Source organism: Myxocyprinus asiaticus, chromosome 38, assembly GCF_019703515.2.
Source record: "Myxocyprinus asiaticus isolate MX2 ecotype Aquarium Trade chromosome 38, UBuf_Myxa_2, whole genome shotgun sequence".
Classification (NCBI taxonomy): Eukaryota; Metazoa; Chordata; class Actinopteri; order Cypriniformes; family Catostomidae; genus Myxocyprinus; species Myxocyprinus asiaticus.
Window position 1 is genome coordinate 20,354,165 of NC_059381.1, and position 25,614 is coordinate 20,379,778.

A 25,614-nucleotide genomic window follows, 5' to 3' on the forward strand; every position below is an offset into this window, starting at 1 on the left:
TGGGTGAGTGGGGAGGAAAGTGAATTGTAAAAAGTACCAATAAAATATTCATTTAAATTTGTCTAAATGTGCATTAGATTTTGTAAGCAAAAGTTACTGGATTGACTGAAATGTTTAACTCACTTCAATCAATTTTATGTCATGATGTTAAGTAGACTTTACTCAATTTTTTAACATCAAAATTTACAACACCAAAATTTACAACACCCAACACCCAACAAACACCTCACTTCCACCAACACATTCTCTAATTAAAGATATAAAAATACAATACAATACTGTAATGTTTCAATTTGTTTACTAACAGTTTTTTATTTTTTAAGATAAGAAGTGGAGCAACTTTCTTGGCTTGACAAAAAAAAAACAAAAAAAAAAAATTACAGACACTCCTAAAAATAGTGGCGTAGGCTATCTAAATATTCATAAAGTTGATGCTCTTTGTAGTCATGGGAAGTCAACACAATAGCGCAATGTGTTTCTCTCACTCCGGTCGGTGAGCTCTCTCTCCATCCTCTCCTAAAGCAGACCTAAAGCCTTTTACTTTGCGCATGTACAGCCAAACTGAACATTTCATGACTCCAAGATGGCGTTAACACCACTGGCTTGCGTTCTGCTCCTCCTTTCAATGCAATGTGAGTACACATCTTCACATTTTTATACTTTCTTTGTAGTAGAGGCAAAAGTGACACATCGCGAATAATCGTTTATCACAGTTCTGGAAATGTTTATTTATTTATTTTGCTGGCGACATAAGTGATGGTCAGGTTTCAGAGAAGTGGTCGCCTCTATACCAACTAAACTATTGAGCTAAACCGTTAGCTCTTTTCCAGATATGTTAAATATGGATGTTGAATACAAAGTGAGATAAAAGTACCGTTTTCGGTTAGCGCGCGGCTGTTGTTGTGTTTGGTGTGATATTTAGTTTTCTCGAGACTCGCATCCCGCTCCGCCGTGTTTGTCCAGCTGACCAGAAATAAATCCGCACGGTTCTGTTTTTCCCTAGTTCTGCAGGTTATCAGTCATCCCTGTACAGTTGTTTACGGAAATTCAACGTTTACATTTTAAAAGACCGCCTTTAGAGACCCAATACAACTAAAGTAAAAAGTTCGTACTATGTTTTTATTTGCAGTGTCTCATCTAGTTCAGTCCTTTGTCCCGCTGAAAAAGTTTTTGAAATGACATAAGCAAACGAATGATGAGTGCGTGTGTCAAGTTGTTATATTTTTTCATTCTGCGTGGTTAACGTTGTCACGTTTTGGTTTGGTTTTAGGGGCTTTTATGCTTAGAAGCAGGTCGAGTTGTAGCGGGCGAGTTTATTGCGAGATAACGGTTTTGTCCCAGTGTGTTCACGAGGGGGGTCAGGCAGCGCGCGACACTGACGGCGCAGGCTTTAATTTCAACATTTTACAACATGTTGTCTTCAACCCAGACTTTTACGAAGCAGTTATAAACGATCTGTCATATTTTTGTCATGGATCTGTTGAACAGTCGGTAGTAATTTAATCAAAGGCACCAGTCTAGACCAAAAGCCAAATTAAATTCAGGCAGAAGCCAAACATGACTGATTCGTTTGTTGTGTATAAGTTGAGCTTTCTGTTCGTTCTGTGGACGGAAAAACAAGAACAAGTGAATTTAAAAAATTGGCACAGTTTGAGGCTAACTCATGACATTATTATTATTGCATAATAATCGTTATTCATTATTATTCATTATTATTCATAATAATCATTATTAATTATGAAATTGTTAAAGGTCGACTGTAGTTATAGGGAGTCACATGTACTCTTGTAGAAACGTCCCATTACTCCTCTGATTATTCAAGTGTGCCGATTGGCTAAATTAAAGATAGAGAAGTCATGGAAAGCTTTGTGTTGCTAAAATGCATGACTTTTTTGTCTTCTCATTTCTTTATACATATTTATTCATTTACGTTTTTGGAAAGGAAAATTGGTGTTTATATATATATATATATATATTGGTGTTTATATATATTGGGTTGCTTTGGTTAATTCAGTAATACTTTAGAAAAAGGTTCCATTTGTTAACATTACTTATTAAGCATTTATTAATTGTTGTTAATGTTAATTTCAACAAATAGTTATACATTTTTTAAATCAAAAGTTGTGATTGTTAACATTAGTGAATGCACTATGAACTATCATGAATAACAATGAACAATAGTATTTTTATTAACTAACATTAACAAAGATTATTAAATGGTATAAAAATATATTAATTGTTTATATATATGTTAAAATAATTGTTTGTTCATGATGCATTAACGAATGTTAACAAATGGAACCTTATTCTAAAGTGTTACTGTAAATTCTGAAGTTTAATCAAATAAAAAACACGTTACATTACAGTTACACATTTCACATAAGTACAAAGGTAATTAATTACAATAGTAATAATACTAGCAAAGTGTTTTTACAAGCAACTCCATGAAATACATTCTTATTAACATGTTGTTCATTATTATTATTCATTAATTGTATATTTTAACATAAACATTAATTATATAAGTGACATTTTAAGCAAAAATTTGCACTCCAACAGACCACTTAAATAAACTTTTTCAAGTTAATGTAACACAACTGGGGCTCAAAGTTAGTCCACAGTCATTAAAACGCACAGAAGAGTCCAGAGTTTAAGTCACCTCATCAGCAGAACAGTTGAAAGTGTGTATCAAAGCTGTTTCTCAGTGGTTGTTATAGCCTACATTATATGTTTAAAAGAACTGTCTAGTCTCTGGGGAGTGTGATTGTACAGTGGAAACTCTCTGGTGTCTTTTGGTGCCAAGATATGCTTTACAGGATAGGATATAAAGGTTGAGATCACACCCCATATTTTAGATGAAATAGTTGGACAAGTGATAGCCTTCCATTTGTGTCCAGTGCTTTGATGCAACAGCTCAGAATGTTTAAGCTTATTACTTTGAACAATTGTGGCATTATGAAAGATAATGTTATATTATTGTAGATAATGTTATTATGAGATAATATTCACCATTATATTCAGGGTTCCCACTGCGATGGAAAATCAGGAAATGTTAGAGATTTTTTAAATTGTGAAAAGCCTGGAAAAATCATGGAAATGAATAAAATCATAAAAAGTAATGGATATTTATTTAGTGTTACACTTACAGTGATAAATTTTTCTAGTAATGCTCAGCTCTGAAACATTTCATCGGCTGTAAATTGCTCTTAGTGAGTGCAATTTATACATAATGAATTTTAAAAATCTATATCCGGTAATCTCAAATGACTGGAAAAGTCAAGGAAAAGTCATAGAAGAACACTTTATATTGCCTATGAAAATTCTGATAATTGTCTGTTGACTTTAGATGTGATAAAATAACACTTAAAAAGTGAAAAAATAGTGAAAGATATAGTTTGCCTCTGAAGGCTGTGCTTTTTTATATGCTTTCTCTTCCACCCGTACAATGCTTCAGAGCAAATGGTTTTCTGGGACTTCATGAAAAGCATGCCCTCTGGGCAAGTCCATCAGTTACTTGCTGACATTTTTTCAATGTTCAGTGATAGTGACAGAGAGAAATATAGATAGCCGTGCTCTTCCTCTCAAAGACATGTTACCCTTTCATACTATGTTATGGCATGAGTTTATTTCTGATGGAGGTTCTTTTAAGCTGCAGACACCACCATAACAAATCTTGTATACAATATATTGTATTCAGAGGAAAGGCAGTCCATTGTCACTTTGATGTGAAATATTCCAGACGGGAGGTCCCAGCATAATCCACATAGGTACCACAACAGGCAGGCTGCGTGATGAAACATGCTGAGTCTTTAAGCAACAGGAGAACAGCACATGTCCAGCCGCCCAGCCAGAGTAACCCAGAGTAACATTCAGAAACAGCTGAGTGGCTGTGGGTGCGAGTGAATGGAAGACCCCCTCTCACATGGAGTTGAAAAATGTCCCACTCAGGCCAATACAGACACTCAGCATTGAGGACAAATGTGGAATGCTCAACCACAGTAGATCTCAGGACAAACATAAACCTGAAGGTTTATTCATGTTATGTTTAGTGTTTTATATGTGTAATCATGGAGACAGGGGTAAGAAACTTTTGATATTTCCAATATTAAAAAAGCTAAGCATCTTGAGTAAAACACTTAAAAGAAATCCAAGTTTGCAAAGTTTCCTGTGAAATGGAAATCCCTGTCACCTATCTGAAAGAAACTTACAAGATGTTTTTATTCCCTTGCCTGTGTTATCCTGTTTTTATTCATTTTTATCTTTTGGTAAGCAGTGACAGATGTGGAGGGGAAAGCTTAGAGCTAACAGATTCACAGTTCAGGAATGACAAGCATGTGTATTCTTTAAATGTCATTAAGATTTCCATGTATAAGATGGGCATTGATCAAAATAGTGCCCAACTGCTGGGCTGGATAAACTGGTGTCCGTGCAGAAGAGCAGGATTACAGGGCAGGCCCCACTTTTTTTTCATGGAAGCTGAGTAAATACTGTCACTGTTCTCTTTTGATTTTACTGGAATATCCAACACTCATCTCTTTTCAATACTGTTCCAGTAATTATCATAACATATCATCAGTGGTTATTATTGCCTTTTCAACTACTTGGTCCATTCATTTGTTTGCCTAACTAAGATATGGTTCTTCCTTGTTTATTCTGAGCCAGGGTGATAATTTTGCAGTACTTTATCTTCCCTTCAGTTAAGTACAATGTTTGGGTGATTTCCTGTGGCTGAACTTTATCTGGGCACATGCTCCTAAGGGGAGGAATGTGCCTGTGCAAATTTCTTCCTCAATTTTGTCTGTCTTTGCCAATTGCTGCTTACACTAGGTCATTAGTTCTGGAGCCATTGGCATCAGTGAAACAGTTGGATACTGCCAGCTTTGTGCAATAATTACTTTTTATCTAATCTGAGAGAATGAGATATTGAGTGTCTCTTTCCCCTCCAGTTTTCCTTTTTTAAATCGACTTGTTTCATGTATATAGCAAAGTCAGATAATTGCCTGAGACTGAACCTTGATTTACAATGTAGTCACAAAGGCAATTATTGTTGCTAAAAATAGAAATATGCCACAGATCATCAGACAGCCACTGGAATCAAAATGCTCTCTATGGAAACAAGCAATGTCATTGTGCCCTGTGTATAAGCTACATATGCAGTGCAGTGATAGTTTGAATAGAACTGGCTTGATTTTCATTCAAACTAGAACGATTGCATTTTTTATGTATACTTTGTACTTTATTACAGAAATGTGTTGAGACAGAACAGTAAACAAATGGATATGACATCTTACCATCTATTAAACAGAGTGAATTATTGAGTAATGTCTGCTACATCTTCAGTTGCTTCTTCCCTGTCACAAGTACAAATGTTGACAGTTAGAACTGTCTAACTCCCAAGATTCACCTGGGTGATGATGATTTGAATGCCTCACATCAGATATCCAGTTCTCAAGTGACTGCTAAGAAGAGCAGATGACTCTAGTGTGCTGATATAAAAAGACCCTCAAATAAATGTGTTGACTGTTCTAGCAGAGGTTTGAGGTAACAAGTATGGCAGATTTTCAGAATTTAAAAATACTGAGGTGGTTTTCATACATAAGCTGAAGCTCATTTTGGGGGGTTTGTGAATGTGGGAGACGATGTCTGGCAATTCAAGAAACATAAATGCACAATATGAAGCTCCATCTCCAAACAGCTCATCTACTTTAATTTATTCTATAACTGAAACTCATCATCGAATTATGCTTTGTCATCTTTACAACTCTAGTAAGAACTGCAAACAGTCAATCAGATGGTAAATGAATCACCTGCTTGACACAGCCCACTTTGTCATTGGGTTCACATGGCTGTTCATCAGTAAAGAGAAAATATATTACTCTGGCCTATACCATATACATTTTTTATGATTTCCATTTTTAGTGCCCTATAATTTCTGTGATGTGGAAAACATGGACAGAATCGCAGAATCCAGTCATAAAAACAGAATTAACTATAAAATGCGGAATGTCACAGAATTTGACATATTTGGGATAAAATTAATGTACGAATGCACAAAAAATCTTATTAAAACCATAATATGTTCTAGTGTGAAGATTAAACCACAAAAGGCTGGAATTTAATGAAATAAATATACTGTACAGGCTGCTTCTGCTGCACGCTTCAAAATGAATGTGTGAAGTCTGGCGCTCAAACACTGATAACGCCTCATCATGAGCAAATTCCCTTTCAAGGTGAAATAGTCTCTGATTATGAGCATCACACACATCTGTATAGCAGATGACAGAGAGCAAATCACATATTAACCTTGAAGCACGCTGCACTTGCAGACTGTATATTTATATAATTATATCACAGCCTTTTGTGGTTTAATAAACACATTAAGCCACTTAGCAAACTGCTTATGCGGAGGTGAGAAGCTGTCATCAAAAGCATACAAACTGAAAGCACTTCATTCGGTTTTCCGCCAAGTGAAAGCTCAATTTAACTAGACGTGTGAAATTGAAGAAATGTAATATTCAATGTAATAATATTAATAATTATTATAATACATCAATAATAATTACATTATACTTAAGCAATATCTCACAAGCAAGTGCCGTTGTACAGAATAAAAGTTTTCATCAATGCTTTCATTTATACTGTGATGCTCTGCCGTGAGGATCTGTATAGAAGCACTTCATTCAGTAAAAATTATTAAATGGTATGTTGAAAATAACTGTTCCATTTTAATTTGACTAAAGTTCTAAGAATTCATTTGATAAGACTATAAATGATAAAATGTATTTAAACTTTAAAACACGGAATTCAGAAATATAAAACAGAAACATGGAATTTGGAAAAAATTCAAAGTAATTTGGACAAAAAATAAAACGGATTTCATAGGGCCCTACTTTATGCCTAGATATTGTAAAGCACAATAGCTGGAACAGACCTTACCTACAATAGTGCTGTTCACTTTCAAAGAATGATTAGTAAGTTGATAAGTCAACAGAAACAGTGCAACCCAATCTTATTTGGCTCATTAGCGCAATGTTACTCGTCTCTGGGTTAAAATCCACCATGATTTGTTGTGTGCATTTAGCCCACTGGTCAGATTGCACTGACAGATTGTACCCAGGCCATCTGGCAGGCCACCCCATAACGCTTCTCACACTTACTTGCAAAGTGAACAGGGATAAGTTTGAACATGAAGCATGCCAGCCCTTAAAGTTGAACATTAAGCTTACCCTCTAACAATTAGCAATGAAATCTATTGAAATCAGCCATCTGATTCACAAAGAAGTATTAAATGGACTACTTGCAGAACTGCTTCTGCGTTCTATGTAGTGCGCTCACATTTCCGGTAATACTGTTCAGCGAAACTACATGCAGAGGTTTATTCATAGGAAGGCAGATTATTTCTACTTTTTAGGGCTGTCAGTTGATTAAAACAATACATCATATTTTTGGTGCTAACGTGACTGATCTCAAATTTATAATTTGATGTTTTTGCCTCTAAAAATATATTTTTTCCTTTCCAAATGTAACTGTACTCAGCTCCTGAATAATAAGTCTAACATAATTGTCTGGACGTATAATAATCTGGACATCTCAATGCGTTTCATTCATTGATGATATTTCATACCTGCAGAGGTGGGTAGAGTAGCCAAAAACTGTACTCAAGTAAAAGTACAATTACTTAAAAAAAAATAAAAAATACTCAAGTAGAAGTAAAAGTACTAACATAAATAATTACTTGAGTAAGAGTAAGAAAGTATCCAATTAAAAGAATACTCAAGTAGTGAGTAACTCGTTACTTTCACAAATGACATAATGGACGTTAGCTCCCCTATATTCCATTACATAAAACACATTTAACATGTATTACAGAATTATTATTATTATTAATGAAAATTCTGTCATCATTTACCATCATGGTGTTCCAAACCCATATGACTTTCTTTCTTCCATGCAACACAATAAGGAGATATTAGACAGAATGTTAGCCTTGGTCACCATTTACTTTCAGTGAATGTGTTTGTTTCTCCATATTTTGAAAGTGAATGGTGACTGAGACTGTCAGTCTCTAACATTCTGTCTAACATATTTTGTGTTCCACATAATACAAAGGGTCACATGGGTTTGGAACAACATGAGGGTAGGGAAATGATGACAGAATATTAAATTATGGCTGAGCTATAACTTTAAAGGTATAGTTCACCCAAAAATTAAAATTCTCTCATAATTTTCTCATCCTCATGCCATCCCAGATATGTATGACTTCCTTTCTTCTGCAGAACACAAATTAAGATTTTTAGAAGAATATTTTAGCTCTGTAGACCAAAATTTTGATGCTCCAAAAAGCACATAAAGGCAGATAAATGTAATCCATAAGACTCCAGTAGTTAAATCCATATCTTCAGAAGTGATATGATAGGTGTGTGTGAGAAACAGATCAATATTTGTCATTTTTTGCTAGACATTCTTCTCCCTGCCCAGGAGGGGGCGATATGCAGATAAGAATGTGAATCACCAAAGTTCTGTACAGCAGTACCGCCACTCTCTAAATGCAGAGTACGCAGCCTAGTGAGCAGGGCACCAACCCCGGTCGTGGAACACACGCTGTGTCTGAAACCGCCCCCTATCCACTATATAGTGCACTTTTTCGAGTGTCTGCCATTTTGTAGGAGTGTCTTAATTCTGAGTGAGCCACTCGTTCTCGACTTTTGTTCACTCATTCTTACCCACAATGCACTCTAATTTCGAGTGTACATTTGATGTACACTTGACGACGGTTAATTGCCCACAATCCACCACGGGGAAGACGTAAGAGCTGGGAGTTTACTACTTCCTTCACTCCTGCAATGTTTTATGTCATGCTGAATGTATTAAATTACTTTTTGACAAAACATTACTTGATTAAAATAACATAACATATAGAGAGACAAAACATACAGATACATTTCAAAATGTACTCTTTATTTGATAAAAGGTGTTTACTCTTTATATTAACATACAGTATATATTAAAAATGACAAACAGAATGAAGATTTTTTTTGTATTAATATATTATTTAATAAGAATAACAAGGCCCAAGTATTTTAAAAGTGCATATGTGATGTTGTTTCTGTGACAGCCCCAGAGATCCGACGCTTTATGTATACGTCAGCGTCCGAATTCACTCACTCATTTTGTTCACTCACTGCTGAGATATAGTGCACTTACTGCCATTCACTATACAGGAAATAGTGAATGAGTGAACGATTTCGGACACAGCCACTCTCTTCGACATACGAGCGTCTTGCACCCGCACATCTCTCACACGTGTGCCTCGCGCACCTCGCTGTTCATGCGCAGAAATGCTGTCTGTTCGCGCTCCAGTTGTCAATTACACGTTCGGTTCAAAAGACATTTACACTTAACTTGGATGTTTACATGGATTTATACAGTTAATCCGCCTGAAGTAGCTGCAATAGTTTCCAGTAAATGCGTAAATACTGCTCATGACATGCGGGATGTGGGACAAAGCGCGCTGATATATTGCTGCACTGATTTAAAAATGTACACTTAAAAACTGATGTCATAAGAGCCCAATAAGAGAATCACCCTGAAAATGACCATCACATTACACAGAAAAGCCCGCGTTAGCATTAGAGCCAAAACTTACCTCAGCGTGCTGCCTTAAGTTGAAGCTGAGATTTTAATCTTGAAATATCTGCTTGTCTTGGTGTTAAATGAAGGCATTGCATGATGAAACTATTCTTTTTTTCACTGTGCAGAGCAAAGAAAGTGTTTCACTTTGAAGAGTTTGATGCTGCAGCATTGATGACTTGAGTGACAGTCTGTGACAGCGCGCATAGCTGTGTGAACTTCCGCTCACGTAAAAGTCCCATTCAATAATCTCTCAATAAATTACACATTAACTAAAACCCAGTAATGTAGTGATAGGAATGCCAGCCATTGTAAACAAGTAAAAGTAAAAAAATTTAATTAGAAATTTACTTGAGTGAGAGTAAAAAGTACCCACTTTTAAACCTACTCTAAAATATATATATATATATATATATATATATATATATATTTTTTTTTTTTTTTTTTTTTTAAAGTTACTCAAGTAAATGTAATGGAGTAAATGAAGCGTATTACATCCCACCTCTGCATACCTGTTGAGCTTCAACAATAAATTCCACCATACAACCATTGCAAATTACCTTACATTCAAATTTAATAAATACATTAACTGCGCTAAAATATTTTAATGGCACTACACATATATAATTTATTTTTTAAACGTTGTAACTCATTGTCTTTGGCAGCTTTTCTACTAAGGCATTTACAGTTCAACGTATAGTAATATACAGTACTTATTAATAAAACAATGACACAAAATAAAGATTAAAGCATACATTTAATAAAAACGGGGTGATGCATGCATTCATCAGGTCTCTCTCTCCTCCCTCACACATGGAGCATTGCAGTGTTTGAAGCGTTTAGTTGTTTCATTCAAAGAGTGTTGGTGCTGACACCCTTTAGGCCTTTTCTAGTCTCCTTCAACCTTCTGTCATTTACAGTTCAAACTGATCTGTTTGAACAGTCATTTAAGGTCTGCTACAAACCACCGTGTAAGGAGAAATGGTGAAATACGCTGAGCACTGAAAAGAATGATGTGTTGGATTTACTTAAAATATATACAGTGATGTGAAAATTTATTTTGTTTTTGTGTATATCTCATACTAAATATTTTCAAAAATTCAAACAAAATCTAACATAAAAAAGGCAATCTGAGTAAACACAAAATACAGTTTTTAAATGATAATATTATTTATTGAAGCAAAAAAGTTACCCAATAATAACTGGGCTTGTGTGAAAAAGCATTTGCCCCCTAAGTTACTAAATCCCCAAATCAATGAAACTGCATTCATAATGGGGTTCAGCTGGACTAGACACAACCAGACTGCCAGCCCTGTTCAATCAAATCAACACCTAAATATAATTTCAGCAGCATGAAGTTGGCTAAAAGGTCTCACCCAGTAACACACTATGCCAAGGTCAAAAGAAATTCCAGAAATTATGGGGGAAAAAGTGATTGAAATACATCAGTCTGGGAAGGGTTACAAAGCTTTTTCAAAGGCTCAGGGACTCCAAAGAACCACAGTGAGAGCCATTATCTCCAAATGGAGAAAACTTGGCACAGTAGTGAACCTTCCCAGAAGTGACCGACCTTCCAGAATGCCTCCAAGAGCACAGGGATGACTCATCCAGGAAGTCACAAAAAAGCAAATTACAACTTCCAAAGAACTGCAGGACTCTCTCACATCAATAAAGGTCACTGTTCATGACTCCACTATCAGAAAGAGACTGCCAAAAATGCTGACCATGGCAGAGTGGTGAGGTGAAAATCACTGCTAACCCAGAATAACATTAAGGCTCTTCTGAATTTTGCCAAAACACACCTTGATGATCCTCAAACCTTTTGGGAGAATGCTCTGTGGACTGATGTGACAGAACAAGGACTAAAATTGGAACTGTTTAGAAGACAGGGGTCCTGTTACATCTGGCGTAAATCAAACACAGAATTCCACAAAAAGAACATCATACCTACTACGGTCAAGCATGTTGGTGGTAGTGTGATGGTGTGGGGATGCTTTGCTGCTTCAGGGCCAGGACGACCTTCAGTAATTTAGGAAAACATGAATTCTGCTCTCTACCTGAAAATCCTGAAGGAGAACATCCGGTTATCAGCCCGTGAGTTGAAGCTCAAGTGCAACTGGATTATGCAGCAAAACAATGATCCAAAGCATAGGAGTAAGTCCACCTCTGAATGGCTCAAAAGAAGCAATAGTAAAGTTTTGGGTGTGGCCTAGTCAAAGTCCTGACTTGAACCCACTTGAGATGCTGTGGCAGGACCTTAAACGGGTAGTTCATGCTTGAAAACCCTCCATTGTGACTGAACTAAAGCAGTTCTGCAAAGAAGAGTGGGCCAAAATTCCACCACAGTGTTGTGAAAGTCTGATCTCCAGTTATCAGAAGCGTTTGGTTGCAGTTGTTGCTGCTAAAGGTGGCACAACCAGCTATTAAGTTTAAGGGGGCATTTAGTTTTTCACATGGGTGATATAGGTGTTTGATAACTTTTTTCAATAAAAATATATATATTTGAAAATTGTATTTTGTGTTTACTCAGGTTGCCTTTGTTTTATGTTATATCTCGTTTGAAGATCTAAAACAATTTAGTATGAAAAATACACAAAAATAGAAGAAATCAGGCAAATACTTTTTCACAGCACTGTATGTAGCATTTTTGCATTATGCTTTTAAAGTAAAATTCAACTTATGTTAGCTAATTGTATGTTAACATAACTGGAAAACCTTTGTTAGATATACACAAATGTATCAGTTCATTAAACTTTAATTAAAAAGGTATTTCATACGAATATGATATTTATCAACTAATAGCACATTGTTTCAGATTAACTTTAATATTGTTGTTTTTACCTAATTTAATTGGCTCAAGGGGCCTGGGTAGCTCAGTGAGTATTGACGCTGACTACCACCCCTGGAGTCGTGAGTTCGAATCCAGGGTGTGCTGAGTGACTCTAGCCAGGTCTCCTAAGCAACCAAATTGGCCCAGTTGCTAGGGAGAGTCACATGGGGTAACCTCCTAGTGGTTGCGATTAGTGGTCGCAGAGAGTAGCATGAGCCTCCACATGCGGAGTCTTCACGGTGTCATGCACAACGTGCCACTTGATAAGATGCGCAGATTGACGGTCTCAGAAGTGGAGGCAACTGAGACTTGTCCTCCGCCACCCAGATTGAGGTGAGTAACCGTGCCACCACAAGGACCTACTAAGTAGTGGGAATTGGGCATTCCAAATTGGGAGAAAAGGGGATAACATTTTTTTTTTTTTTTTCAATTTAATTGGTTCGAAAGGAAAATAATGTCTGAGATCAGTCATTGAAGAAGTGATTCCACAAAGAAGTGCAGATAAAACTATACTTCAAGTACACTCATTCACATGCGCAAGGCAAAATTACATGCTTGAACAGGATCCAACTTCATCAAAGAGAAAACTAATCATTCTAATAGTGACTTTACAAAAGTAATTACAGTAAATACACATTAATAATATTAAAATGAGCTAAAATCTCTATGAATTCTTAAAAGCAACTAATTAAATGCCCCAATAAGTTCCTTTTGACCAAACAAACGTGCTTAAGTAATTCAAAGGCAAGGGCTTATGGGTATTCCCCACAACCTCAGTTCCGTACTTGATCATTTGAGTTAGTAGTACTTAAAATCTTAATTGTATGGATTATTAAGCCAAAGACATACATAGGAACTCACAATTATTCTTTTACTTTATATATCACTCTAAGTCCACCTTATATTTTGTGTTGTACACGTGAATGCAAATTAATTTAAAAATGTTATAAATATGTACGCTTCTGAGTAGAAGCTATTTATTTTCTTAGGTTATGGTTGTTAAGCCAACAAATAATTTTTTTCAGTGCTTTCTCAGATCGGCTTGGGCTTTAAAAAATGTTATTACACAAAATTTGAAGATGCTGTATTCAGTAATGTCCAGAATATTGTGTTGCATATTGTACTATGTGTTGCATACTGTACATTGCATATGTGTTTTTTGCACCTCTGGGCTAGTGCAAGTACTCCATTTGGTTGTTTTTAAGATTAGAATCAGAATCAGGTTTAATGGCCAAGTTACACTTTGTTCCAAGTTCCAACACAAATCAATGTATATACAGTAAAATATGATATACATACAATATTCAGTATACAATACAATTTACAGTCCACAATAGAAATACAATGCAATATGCAACACAGTACATGTACTTTAAAGTCATGATTTGTGATCAGTTTACCAGCTTTGTAGTCCAAAACCAATGGACATTTAGGCAAAGGATTTTGGCAAAATCTGAGAAAAAGAGCAAGTTGCCTGAAATATTCAGAGCTCAAACATGGGTTCAGTGGTTTGTCTACATTTTGAGAAAGATATAATCTCCTGTTTGTTTACTTCCTCCAGTAGCCTCAAACTTTGGCGAACTTTGTAATAGTATGCGCTGAGTACAGCTGCTGCTGGTATGGGTGCATGCCCTGGACAAGTAAGTGCTGGGGATATTTGTCCGAATGCCAGACATTGGTGTGGATCTTCATACCCGGTGGCCCTGAAATGTGTATATAAGCCTATATATGAATATTTAATAGTTGTTTTCTTAGTTTGCAATTGTAGTTTGAAGTGGGCCTACAGGCTTTGAATGATATGTAATGGAAAACCACATTCCGATTAGCATTTGTCTGTGGCTCTGTAGTGTATCGTAGTAATAAAGCAAATCACCTCTTTCCTTATATCTGATGGTTAATTGTAAATGTTTGTTGATGTCTCAAGGCTACCACATTATCTCAGACATTTCCCCCACAGCAGACAATGCAGGCGGCATGTTTACATCACGGTATCGGCGTATACACACAGATGACCTTAAAAGGAGTCACTGAAATAGGGTGCATGAGACACTTTCTGCAGGAAACTAATCAGTCAGTAGCCTTTAAGAAGATTTGGTGAGACTTAAGACGTCCTAATAATGTGCGGAGATTTGAAAACAATGCCAGACCCTTGGATGTAATTAAACCATCTTACTGTAACTAACAGAAGTGGAAAAAGATTCCACTATTATCAATGTACACTGGTAGATCAGAGCAATACAGAAAGCAAAGACAAATGCAAAGGGAAGATAAAGCTGAATCAATGTATATCTTCAAAGATCATTTAAATCCAGTATAATAAAGTTTACAGATGTAAAGCAATGGACTGTTTTACAGATCCTTTTATAGGATATAACAATATTTTTATATTCAGAATAGCTTTGGCAGGGCTAGTTCCCCGAATAATGTATGGATTTTTTTCTTTGATCTGTTGAATTGAAATAGTACTCTGATGCATTGATTTAGTATAAAATATACTAATAAAGAGACGTTTATTTTGCTTGCATTATTGCAATATATTAACATTCTCCATCTGCTGTGCTTGACCTCTTCATTATAAAAGCTCCGGGAGTGTGCATGCATGCCCCAAGGGATGTTCTCATAAACTCTAGAAATGATTGGCTGTAGCCCTATTTCTTACAGCCCTATGATAATTAACATCTTCTGAGATTATTTAATTGCATTTGCAGAAATTGTCTATGAATGGGACAGAGAGATCTGCAAATCTCTCTAATGTACAATTATTTTGATGCATCAAATTAATTACTTTTGTACTGTATGGAGCTTCTGTCTGAACAGAGAGCATGCAAATCCTTTACCTTCTGAATCTATACAGTGTTTCTGTGGGAAATAATATAAAAAAATTTAAATTAAAAGTATAGTATGAGATGTGATAAATCACACTGAAAAAGATTTTGACCTAAAATTGCAACAACAGGTTACCATTTTTTACATAGTATGTGATAGAAGTCATTTTAGTTATATATTTAGGTATAATTATATATATATTTAAAAAAATCTGATACATTTTGAAAATCAGTAATAAAAGTACTAAAATACATGTTTTACTATAAGTTTTATCATGATGCAGTGCATTCATGTTGGATTTGTTAAGTTGATAGTGTTTCAATTTGCAGCACTGAGCTCAGGAGAAAGATACCATTGGTGGAGACCTGAGAAAGATGTTGTGTGGTATTTTAGATGTAACGGCATCCCCTTGTTGTTTTTTGGATTCCTGAACAAAGAGAACACTGATGTGTAGGTTCTTGAAATATTAACAACATGAAACAGTAGTGAAACAATAGAGACAACAAATAATTTATGGCAAAAATAAAGCATATTGGAAGACACGCAAATAATGCCTTTTAGCTTGGTCCCTTGGGCTCATATGGCCATTGCGCTCCTCAGAAGGGAATGTTTTCCCCCAAGTTTAAAGAAGCCTCTTTATCTCCCCTTCTCCACAGCTGTGTTTCAAACAAGCACAGTGATCTTATGGTTTTTGTGCATTCACAGAATCTTTAGTTGGAATCTCCATATTTGAGTGGAAGAGCCCTTTGAAACCTCCCCAAATGAACAGTGAAATAAATTGTCTGCAACAAAGTCATTCATGCTGAAATGGGCAACCATGCAGCATTATTTCTTATCAGCACCACTCAGGATCACTTCTCATATGTCTGTGGGCAATATCCTATGGTTGGGGAACAATATTTGCGCTAGTCGAAAGCCATCTGTGAAATGGAAATGGAAAATCTGCGATGCCAGGTTTACTTCAGCTCAGCTCCCAGGTAGAAAATGTGCTGCTCTTTTCTATGGAGGATAAAGCACTTGGGCCCCTACCAGTTTCCTCTTAATGAAGTTCCAAACGTACGTTCGGGAGAAGCTTGTTCATCTAGGCCTGCCAGTCGTATCCCAAACATACACACTCACTGAGCATTCTATTAGGAACACCTGTACACCTACTCATTCATGTGATTATCTAATCAGCCAATCATGTGGCAGCAATGCAATGCATAAAATCATGCAGATACCGGTCAGGAGCTTCAGTTAATGGTCACATCAACCATCAGAATGGGGAAAAATGTGATCTCAGTGATTTCAACCGTGGCATGATTGTTGGTGCCAGACGGACTGGTCTGAGTATTTCTGTAACTGCTGATCTCCTGGGACTTTCACGCAAAATAGTCTCTAGAGTTCACTCAGAATGATGCCAAAAACAAAAAACATCCAGTGAGCAGCAGTTCTGCAGATGGAAATGCCTTTTTGATGAGAGAGGTCAACAGAGAATGACCAGACTGGCTTGAGTTGAGAGAAAGGCAACGGTAACTCAGATAACCACTCTGTACAATTGTAGTGAGCAGAATAGCATCTCTGAATGTACAACACGTTGAACTTTGCGGCAGATGGGCTAAAACAGCAGAAGACCATAGTGTTCCTAATAAAGTACTCAGTGAGTGTATAAGCAGCTGCTTCCCTCACACCTTATCATGGGAGGGGCTAATTACATCTACTGCTATCCAAATTGGAGATTCCAAATATTAAAGGCAATTGAGTTGACTAGATATTTTCAGCAGTTTAGGAAATACTATTCCCCCTGTCAAACTGCCCTCATTAGTGAAGTTTACATTGTATTCTCTCAGGGCAATAAAGGCTGAGTGCAGATAAGCATCACACAATAAGGTCAGGACGTTAAGAATTTGCAGGAACACACATCTGGAACATCTGATGCAAATGTTATGCAATGCTTAAAAATCCTAAGATTCTGTACTTTGTAGATGGAGTTTTGGTTGCATAGTTTTCTCTGCTCCAGATGTGTGGCTTGAATGTACCAAAATTTGATGATTATCATTGTCTCGTTGGATGTCTTGTTGAGAAGGGTTGAACATTTTGCCTTTGTGATAAGTCTCAGACTTGCTCTGAAAAGAACGGGGATTAAACTACTTTCACTTTATTTGAATACTTCTGGCTCAAGCTCCAGATGTAAGCACGTTTTTTTCACTGATATTTTTTTTTTTAAACCTGGACATGTAAACGTCAGATGTATTCATAATCTGCAGCCTTAATCAGTGGGCCTGCTGGGCCTTGATGAAGCACCAAAGCATTGTTGAAATGTCACTGTTTATAAATCATCAAGGATTGTGAGCAATCTGCCCAAGCCTTAATGTTGCCTCAGTGGCAAACCAAGAGCACTTTTGGTTTAAAATTTGCATTTGTTTTTGCAAGTGTTAACACTTGAAAAGGCAAATCTGCAAATAGGGAAAGAGCAACAGAAATCTGACTCTTGAATATACAGAGAAAAATGTGGTAACCTGCAAATGTTAGCACAAGGAGCTATTTTTACTTGATTTAACTCTTAAAATTAGTTTTGCACGTGTAACCTAATGTATTCAGGTTGATTCAGTGATTGTTAGCCTAAATAATATTTCTGACTTGAGTCAAACCAGTAAGTCTAAATTAAGATGTTACCACATGAAGCAAAAATGTTTAGGTTAAATTACCAAACATTTTTACACACCCTCACTCTGCTGCTATAGCTGAAAAGCATCAAATTAAGTAGTTTTTTCTATTAAGGCTAGCATTTATCTGAATTAAAGGGAGCAAAGGGCATGCAACCCCTTTATTTTGCGATGGTGGAAGAGTTTGTAATTTGAGATAATGTAAAAGAATCTGTCCATTTTCTAGAAATGTCAACAAGATGTGGTGGACACATGGAGGAAACAGTTGGTAAATCATGAAGAATTGTGACAGATCTTTCCAAGGTATAATGTGCTCAATGGCAAACCAAGAAAATTTTTGTCTTATATGAAATATGCTACCTTCCTTTTTGCAAGTGTTAACATTTGAAGAAACAAATCTGCAAAAAAGAAAAGAGTTACAGAAATCTGACTCTTGAATATACTGCTACTGCCACATGATATGAAGTGCTTTCCTGAAGCTGCATCAAGACGTCAGTCCCCTACATCCTCCCACGGTCCGTTGGAATGTCCACATTTGTTTTAGATGTCTGGGCATTGAATGCTCCACATTTTCGCCGAGTGAGCGAGAGCAAAGTGTTTCCCAAACAAGAGGGGACCCTCCTGAGCAGGTGATGAAGTGGTTCCATTGGGGAGGTCACTGCATGTTTGGTGCTCAGTTGGTGTCTCTCCCAAGCCACAGACCCCCCACTTTTAACCCCACCTGTTTCTCCAGCAACATTCCCTCTCTGGCCACTTAGACGGCATATGCAAACTATTTAAATCTGAAGCATGCCATTGTGAACATTTGTTGTTTCAGTCTAAATCACTCTCTTTAAATTCCTCAGCCTTTTTAGGTGTATTATGTATATTTGAGAGATTTATGTAAAACTCACATGGATTTAATTTGTGATAGTGTTGACACTTAGCCTAGTCCCTGAGGAGTGATTAGTCTTGAAAGCAGATGAAAGTAAAGATGTTTAAACATAAAGCTTCTTAGTCCAGGCAGCAAAATTCAAAAATGGAAATGACTGCAACTCTGAATCCTATGATATTAATAATAAGTTCAGGTTAGGACAAGACTGAATAGAGTGCAACAGTCGGGTTTCGGAAGTAAAATCTAGTGATGTCCAGTTCGTGAAAGAATCATTCTTTTGAACCGGTTCTTTTTAGTGAACGAGTTGAACTAGTTCACCAAATCGGACTGAATTGTTTGAAACAGTTCGCATCTTGAGTCAACACTGATCCACAAGTTACTCTATCTTAACCTTTCTCTCGGATGTGCCTGACACTCCGAATTGAAATGAGCCGATAACCGGGAGTAATATGATCCTAGAACTGGTGATATCTGCTTTTGCCAACTTTTCTTTGCAATGAATCGCTCCAACTAGTTCACAAATCGGACTGAACGCTCGGGTCGCAACAGTTCTCAAGTCAACAGTACAATGAGTCGCTCATAACAGTTCTCGAGTCAACAGTACACTGAACTGAGAATCGAATCTTTCGGAGGTGTCCGACATACTGAGAACCGATGAGCTGCTGACATTTAGCATGTGTGTGATTAAGGGGTGAAATGTATGTTTCAGGGGTATTTTGCTAAAGTGTATTGAACAGAGAGTGTAACAAATAAAACATACTGGAAATATGTTAATGACTTGATTGTATTACCATTTTATCAACATATGAAGATGATCCAGTCTACAGCTCTCGAGTCAACAGTACATTGAGTCGTTCGCAGCAGTTCTCGAGTCAACAGTACACTGATCCGAGGACAGCAGTTCTCAAGTCAACAGTACATTGAGTCGATCACAGCAGTTCTCGAGTCAACAGTACACTGATCCAAGGACAGCAGCTCTCGCGTCAGCAGTACATTGAGTCAATCACAGCAGTTTGCGAGTCACCAGTACACTGAAATGAGAATAGCCTCTTTCGGACATAATACTGAGAACTGCTGATCAGTGAGCAGCTGATGAGCATGCATGAACCGAGGACTTGAATGAGGGGGTGAAACGTTTCAGCTGAGAGATGTAAATTAATTTTACTATTGAGTCTTATGCAAGCAGATTATATCTGAAGTTGTGATGAGCTGGATGATGGTTTCTATAAAAAAAGTTGAGTTGATTAAGACTAGTTTAATCACTTTTTTGCTTTAAACATGTGTAGAACATCCACATTTGTATATCAGTGTCAGTATTGGGTGCTTTAGGTGCAAAACTTTAACGTGTTGTAAGATCACTGAATGAAACACTGATGACTATAAACACCCTTATTATTATAACTTAATTAAATAAATGTTATAATCATCAATATGCCCTTACATATGGCTTTATTGAATGTGTTTGTGCATGTATTCTATGACGCCAGCGTATTAGCGTTATATATAGTGACGTCATTACGTATTACGTAAATGAACTGGTGAATCGTTTTTTTGAACCAGTTCATTGAAATGGACCATCTGAAAGAACTTGTTCGCGGAAAAGAATCTGACTTCCCATCACTCATAAAATCCCATTCATGTTTTCCACAGAGAAATGTATTTTTTATGATGACAAATCTTTTCAAGACATACCTACCATGAGTTTTGAGATACTGTAGTTAAGCGATGTTATACTTCTTTAGAAGCCATAAGTACATGTGATTTCAACTTTCAACTGTTCAAAATCTCTCCTTCACTCTCAAACAATGGGTATATTTAGATGTAATCTGAATATTTTGCGATAAACGACTATAAATCAATAGTTTTTTGTTGTACATACATTTTAATTTGATTATGTCATTTGCAATGTTTCATGGGATTGTAGTTCATTCATTAATGCAAAAACATTAAGTACACAGTCTTGTATATTTATCTTTTCTTTTTTTTTTATTGAAATTTTGATTTGTTTCAAATCAAAGTTTGTAATGTTGTTATTCATCTCAGAGCTGGTTGCTTTGGTTCATGGTTTATACCTGTAGAATGTGCCATGTCGTCACATCCGGTGTACAACCCCCTTTAATTTACCATGCCGCTTACTCTTTACTAAAGTTCTTTTGAGAAATATGTTTGAAAAGACAGACTACCGTGCAACAGGTAGCCCTATTTATACCTGAAAAAACATTCCGATTTAGGCTATATTGATAATCATCTGGAAAATCTGATTATCAATGCTTGAAAAAGGCATCAATCCCAAGCCTTATATCTCTTGGTTGACCTTTTTTTTTAAACCACCTATGGTGAAAATAAATAGGAAAAATAGTGGGTGCGCATTATTATGCAGATAAAGCAAATAGGGAAAGTTGCAATGGTAGTAGTAAGTTGGCCCAGTCAAAGTAGCTTTCCATGGTAAAAGCCTAGAAACAAGTCGACCTCTCGTCTGCAGCGTCTTTCCAAATTTTAATTCACCTGTTGTTCATTGTCCGAGACGTCACACACATTCATTGCAGGCCTGCATTACTTCTTTTTAAATGCCATGAGGATGCTCACATTAATCAAATATCAAAGTAACAGTGGATGAAGTTTCCTTAAAACAGTTCCAAAACTCTCCCTTCAAACAAGCAAGTCTGTTAAACACAGTACCTATCATCCTGAGAGAAGAGCCTCTCTCATTTACATTAGAGACAACTTTGAGAAACAAATGCCTGGAAGACACAAGGCAAATTTGGTACTTGTGTTCTCGTGTTTTAGGTCAACTGGGACTGTTTTATGTGAATGTAAATGAATTTTAATTAGATAAATAGGTTTTCTGGTGGTTTTTAGTGTTGTTGAATACCCACTGTGCATTTGGCCATTTCCTTGACCAAAGGCATGCTTAACCACCGATATATTTGTGGAACTGTATTCCTGGATTGATTGGGTTTGTTGTCCTAATTTAAAACCCAGCTTTGCACTAGTACATCACTGGTTCTGAAGAAAAGCGAAGGCAGGCTACGGAGAGCTTTTTAACTTCACTCTCCCAGAGTTTTAAATGCAGCATTAAAAAGAGGCTGCTTTGCCATTCGTTTTTTGCTGATTTCACACATGCTTAACATCCGCCCATGCCTTCTTCGCACATGGAATTTCACTGCACTGGGTTAAATGTGACCAATGATACAATGCATACCTTGAATGCACTGTAAGTCGCTTTAGATAAAAGTGTCTGTTAAATGCATAAATGTAAATGTATATGTAAGAACATATTTTGTAATGGATGCAGGTGACAGGGGTAAAGTTTTATAGTAACAACTGTAACAACTACAGATTCAACTGATCCAACTGTTCAGAGCTGCGAGTACACCACACTGGATGGCTTTTGTACAGGAATGCAAACAAAAGACAATTAACGAGAGTTGCTATGGGGGGCCAATGTTGCACAATAGACAATGAGAGTTCTGGGATTTTTGCTTGGCCTGCTGTTTTAGCTCTGATTGTATCTTGAAGAGAGGAGTGAATGCTTTTACCGGGTCTATTATGCAGTTTATAGGCTTCCTGCTGCTGACTTGGTCACTGCTCAGTGAAGGCTATGATTCTGTTGTGAAGAATAGAGACTGAGAACCTCTCTCTTTTGTTTCTATGTGTTGCTTAACAATTCGGTAACACTTTACAATAAAAATTTATTCGTTTACAGTAGTTTATGCAATAGTTAATATGAACTAAAAATGAACAATACTTTTACAGCATTTATTAATCTTGGTTAATGTTAACTTCTACGTATACTAATAAATATTTTCATTAATATACACAAGTTATATACAGTATGCAAACATTAATGCAATATAAACAATGAACAATATTATTTTTATAAATTAACAAACCAAGATTAACTGCAGCATTAAATGCTGTAGTATTAACTAATATAAACAAATATAACCTTATTGTATTGTAAAGTGTTTCCAGTACTACTTCCTGAGCAGAGATCATTTTTGTTTATCATTTTTTTGAGTTGGGTTGTAGTGTGTAGGACTGCACAATTAATTGAAAAAATAATTGGGATTACAGTTACAGCTGTCACAACTAACTAATCGTGAAAGTGTCAATTATAGCAGTCCACAATCTTCTCATGTTGCGTCAAATTCTTCATTTTAATTTTCTGTTTAACGTGTGTTCTTGTAGCGTTTAAGCATTTTAATCAGTGTTGGGTGTAATTTGATTACAAAGTAATTAGTTACTGTAAACTATTTATTTTTAGTCAGAAAGTAGTTTAATGCATTACATTTTTAATTCTAGTTATAAGATTGCATTTACTGACTTTCAGTTAAGTTCATTACTTTTAATTACATTACTTGGGTTACACATTTCGGTCACACTTTATATTAGGTGTCTTTAACTACTATGTACTAACATTAAAATACACACAATACAATGTATTTTGTCACAACCCCTGCTGGACTGTTTTGTGTTTGTCTCTGTTTTGTTTTGTGAGCACTTGGCTGTGTGTGTTTGCCAGCCATGTGCTGTCCCTGCTCCACCTTGTTCCCCTAACCACACCTGCTTGTTAGTCTAGTCCTTGTTATGTTGATTGCCTTCAACCTGTACCTAATGTGTGTTCCTCTATATATTATGTCCTATTTCCTCTTGTGTTGTCAGATCGTTTTGTTAGTCTTGTGAACTATAGTTGGTTGGTCGGTCAAGTCCTGTATGTCCCTGTCTTTTAGTCAGTTAGATTTTGTTTTCTCCTGTTATTTTCTCCCCTGTGAGTTTTTATTTTATTTATTTTTTATTGTGTAATTTTGCTTTTTTACCCGGTTCAGTCTTTGTCTCCCTCATGAGTTTTTATTCTGTTTTTGATTGTTTAAATAGATATTTTATCGTTTGGGTCTGCGTTTGTGTCCACAATCCTACACTCACCCGTGACAGTAGTTACTGTGTAACTACATGTTTGTGCAAAATTCTCACAAGATTCATATTTGCTGTGGTTGAGGTACGGGTAGGTTTAGGAGTAGGGGTACTGTAGGTTTAGGGTTTAGGTTAGGGTTTTAGGGTAAGGGTTGGGATAGGATTAGAAGTAAGGTTAATGAGGTAACTACAGTTACTTTAAATGTAAGTACAATGCAACAACACAAATGTACATAAGTACATTGTATCAAATGCTTATGTACTTACTTGTTAATGACACCTAAAATAAAGTGGGACCCACATTTCTGTATTAAAACAGAATGTTATAAAATATAAAACATTAATTTTGTTAATTTTCCCTTTGCGTTTCTCTGAGAGTTGAAGGGCGTTATTGTATGAGAGAAACGTGGGGTGCTGAGTGTGTGATAATGAACAAGAAAGAAATACAAACATTATTTGGAATTCGTTGATTAAGTAATGAACAAAGTGTTTAAGTAACTTAAAAGTAAAGTAATTAGTAATGTGATTACTTTTCCATTAAGTAATCAGCAAAGTAATCTAATTACAATTTTACAGTCTAGTAATTTGTGAATTGTAGTGGATTACTTTTTGAGGAACTTACCCAACAGTGATTGTAACCAATCACAGACAAGTCTGTTGCTTGCTTTTGTGTATATTATATTTAAAATTTGAATAACAGCTCTGTTTTCATGCTTCCAAGAGGACCAATGTGAAGTGCACCATTTAGGCACTGTCTTCTTTTACTGATAAAACTGCTATAGTGAATTTAGAAACAGTTTTTACCTAGTTTTGGACATGTAGCTTCCAAAAAAATCATGGCATGCATTTGATCCATCCAAAATAAATATTTTCTTGTAAATTTTACTAATTTAAATTAATTGCAATTACAACATAAAGGGAAATTATCAACATTATGATTTGTGTCTTAATTGTGCAGGCCTAGTTGTATGTAAATGTTTAACCAACATAAGTATGTCAGATTTTGAAAAGAAAACTAATTTTTCTTTAAATAATCACAGCTTTTAAACATTGTTAAAAATGTATTTAATATATAATACATTATGAAATGTATATTCCCTTCACAAAGGGCCACCCCCATGGTGCTCTTTTCATTTAACCCCATTGAATTATAGGTCATTCCTTTTGAGTAGGAAGTGAAGAAGATTATGGCATAGCCCTGCTAAATCAACAAGTCTCCACCAGTGGTAGGGTGGCATTATTCAGCTGTCAGACAAGCCATACCTCACTGCTTTTCTACTCAATCCATGCACACAACAATGTATGCTATTGCCAACACTGGGACCCTTTTTAGAGCTAGAGCAACACAGATAATCTAGCAGCATAACTGCTGTATTATGAAAATTTGTGTGTGTGTTTGTGCATGGACGGGCAGGAAAATACGAGTTCATGTCCTTTAGAATTCAGATCACTCTCTCAATTTGTTAAGCCTGCTCAGGGATTTATCCCAATGCTCCTAATGTATGTATATGTCACAGCATACTATTTAGAGAAACATGACCCAGAGCACCACTGCAATGATGCTTGTATGCATTTTATGCTCTAATCCATCATCGCAAAGACGTCATCAAAAATTCAGACACCGTCATCCTCTCATATTGTTTAATTCTGTCACAAGTTACAGAGAAGAGGAGGTTCCCCCCTTTATGCTTCAAAGCACAAGGTTTTGCTGCCACTGCTCTTGAAGAAGAGTCTGGCAGAAATTACATTCCTAATTAGGATTAAGGAAGAGGTCAGTCTGCTTGTACTAGAATGTGAGGCATTTGCAGTGAGCGGGGATGATGCCATCTGTGCTGAAAGCAGTGAGCAGCTAATTTGGGAACTGAGAGCACCACGTTTTGCAGATTTTCATTGTA

The 25,614-nt window shown here is 36.2% G+C and overlaps 1 protein-coding gene across 1 annotated transcript in view; it reads left to right on the top strand.

The window, feature by feature from the left end:
- The first annotated feature begins 471 nt into the window (after positions 1-471).
- The window catches only part of jam3b (junctional adhesion molecule 3b), a 42,217-nt gene continuing 17,074 nt past the window's right edge, over positions 472-25,614 (top strand). Inside the window, exon 1 of the mRNA XM_051678399.1 lies at positions 472-632. Within this exon, the coding sequence (XP_051534359.1) occupies positions 584-632 (49 nt within the window). The 5' untranslated portion in view covers positions 472-583. The remainder of the gene's footprint in view (positions 633-25,614) is intronic.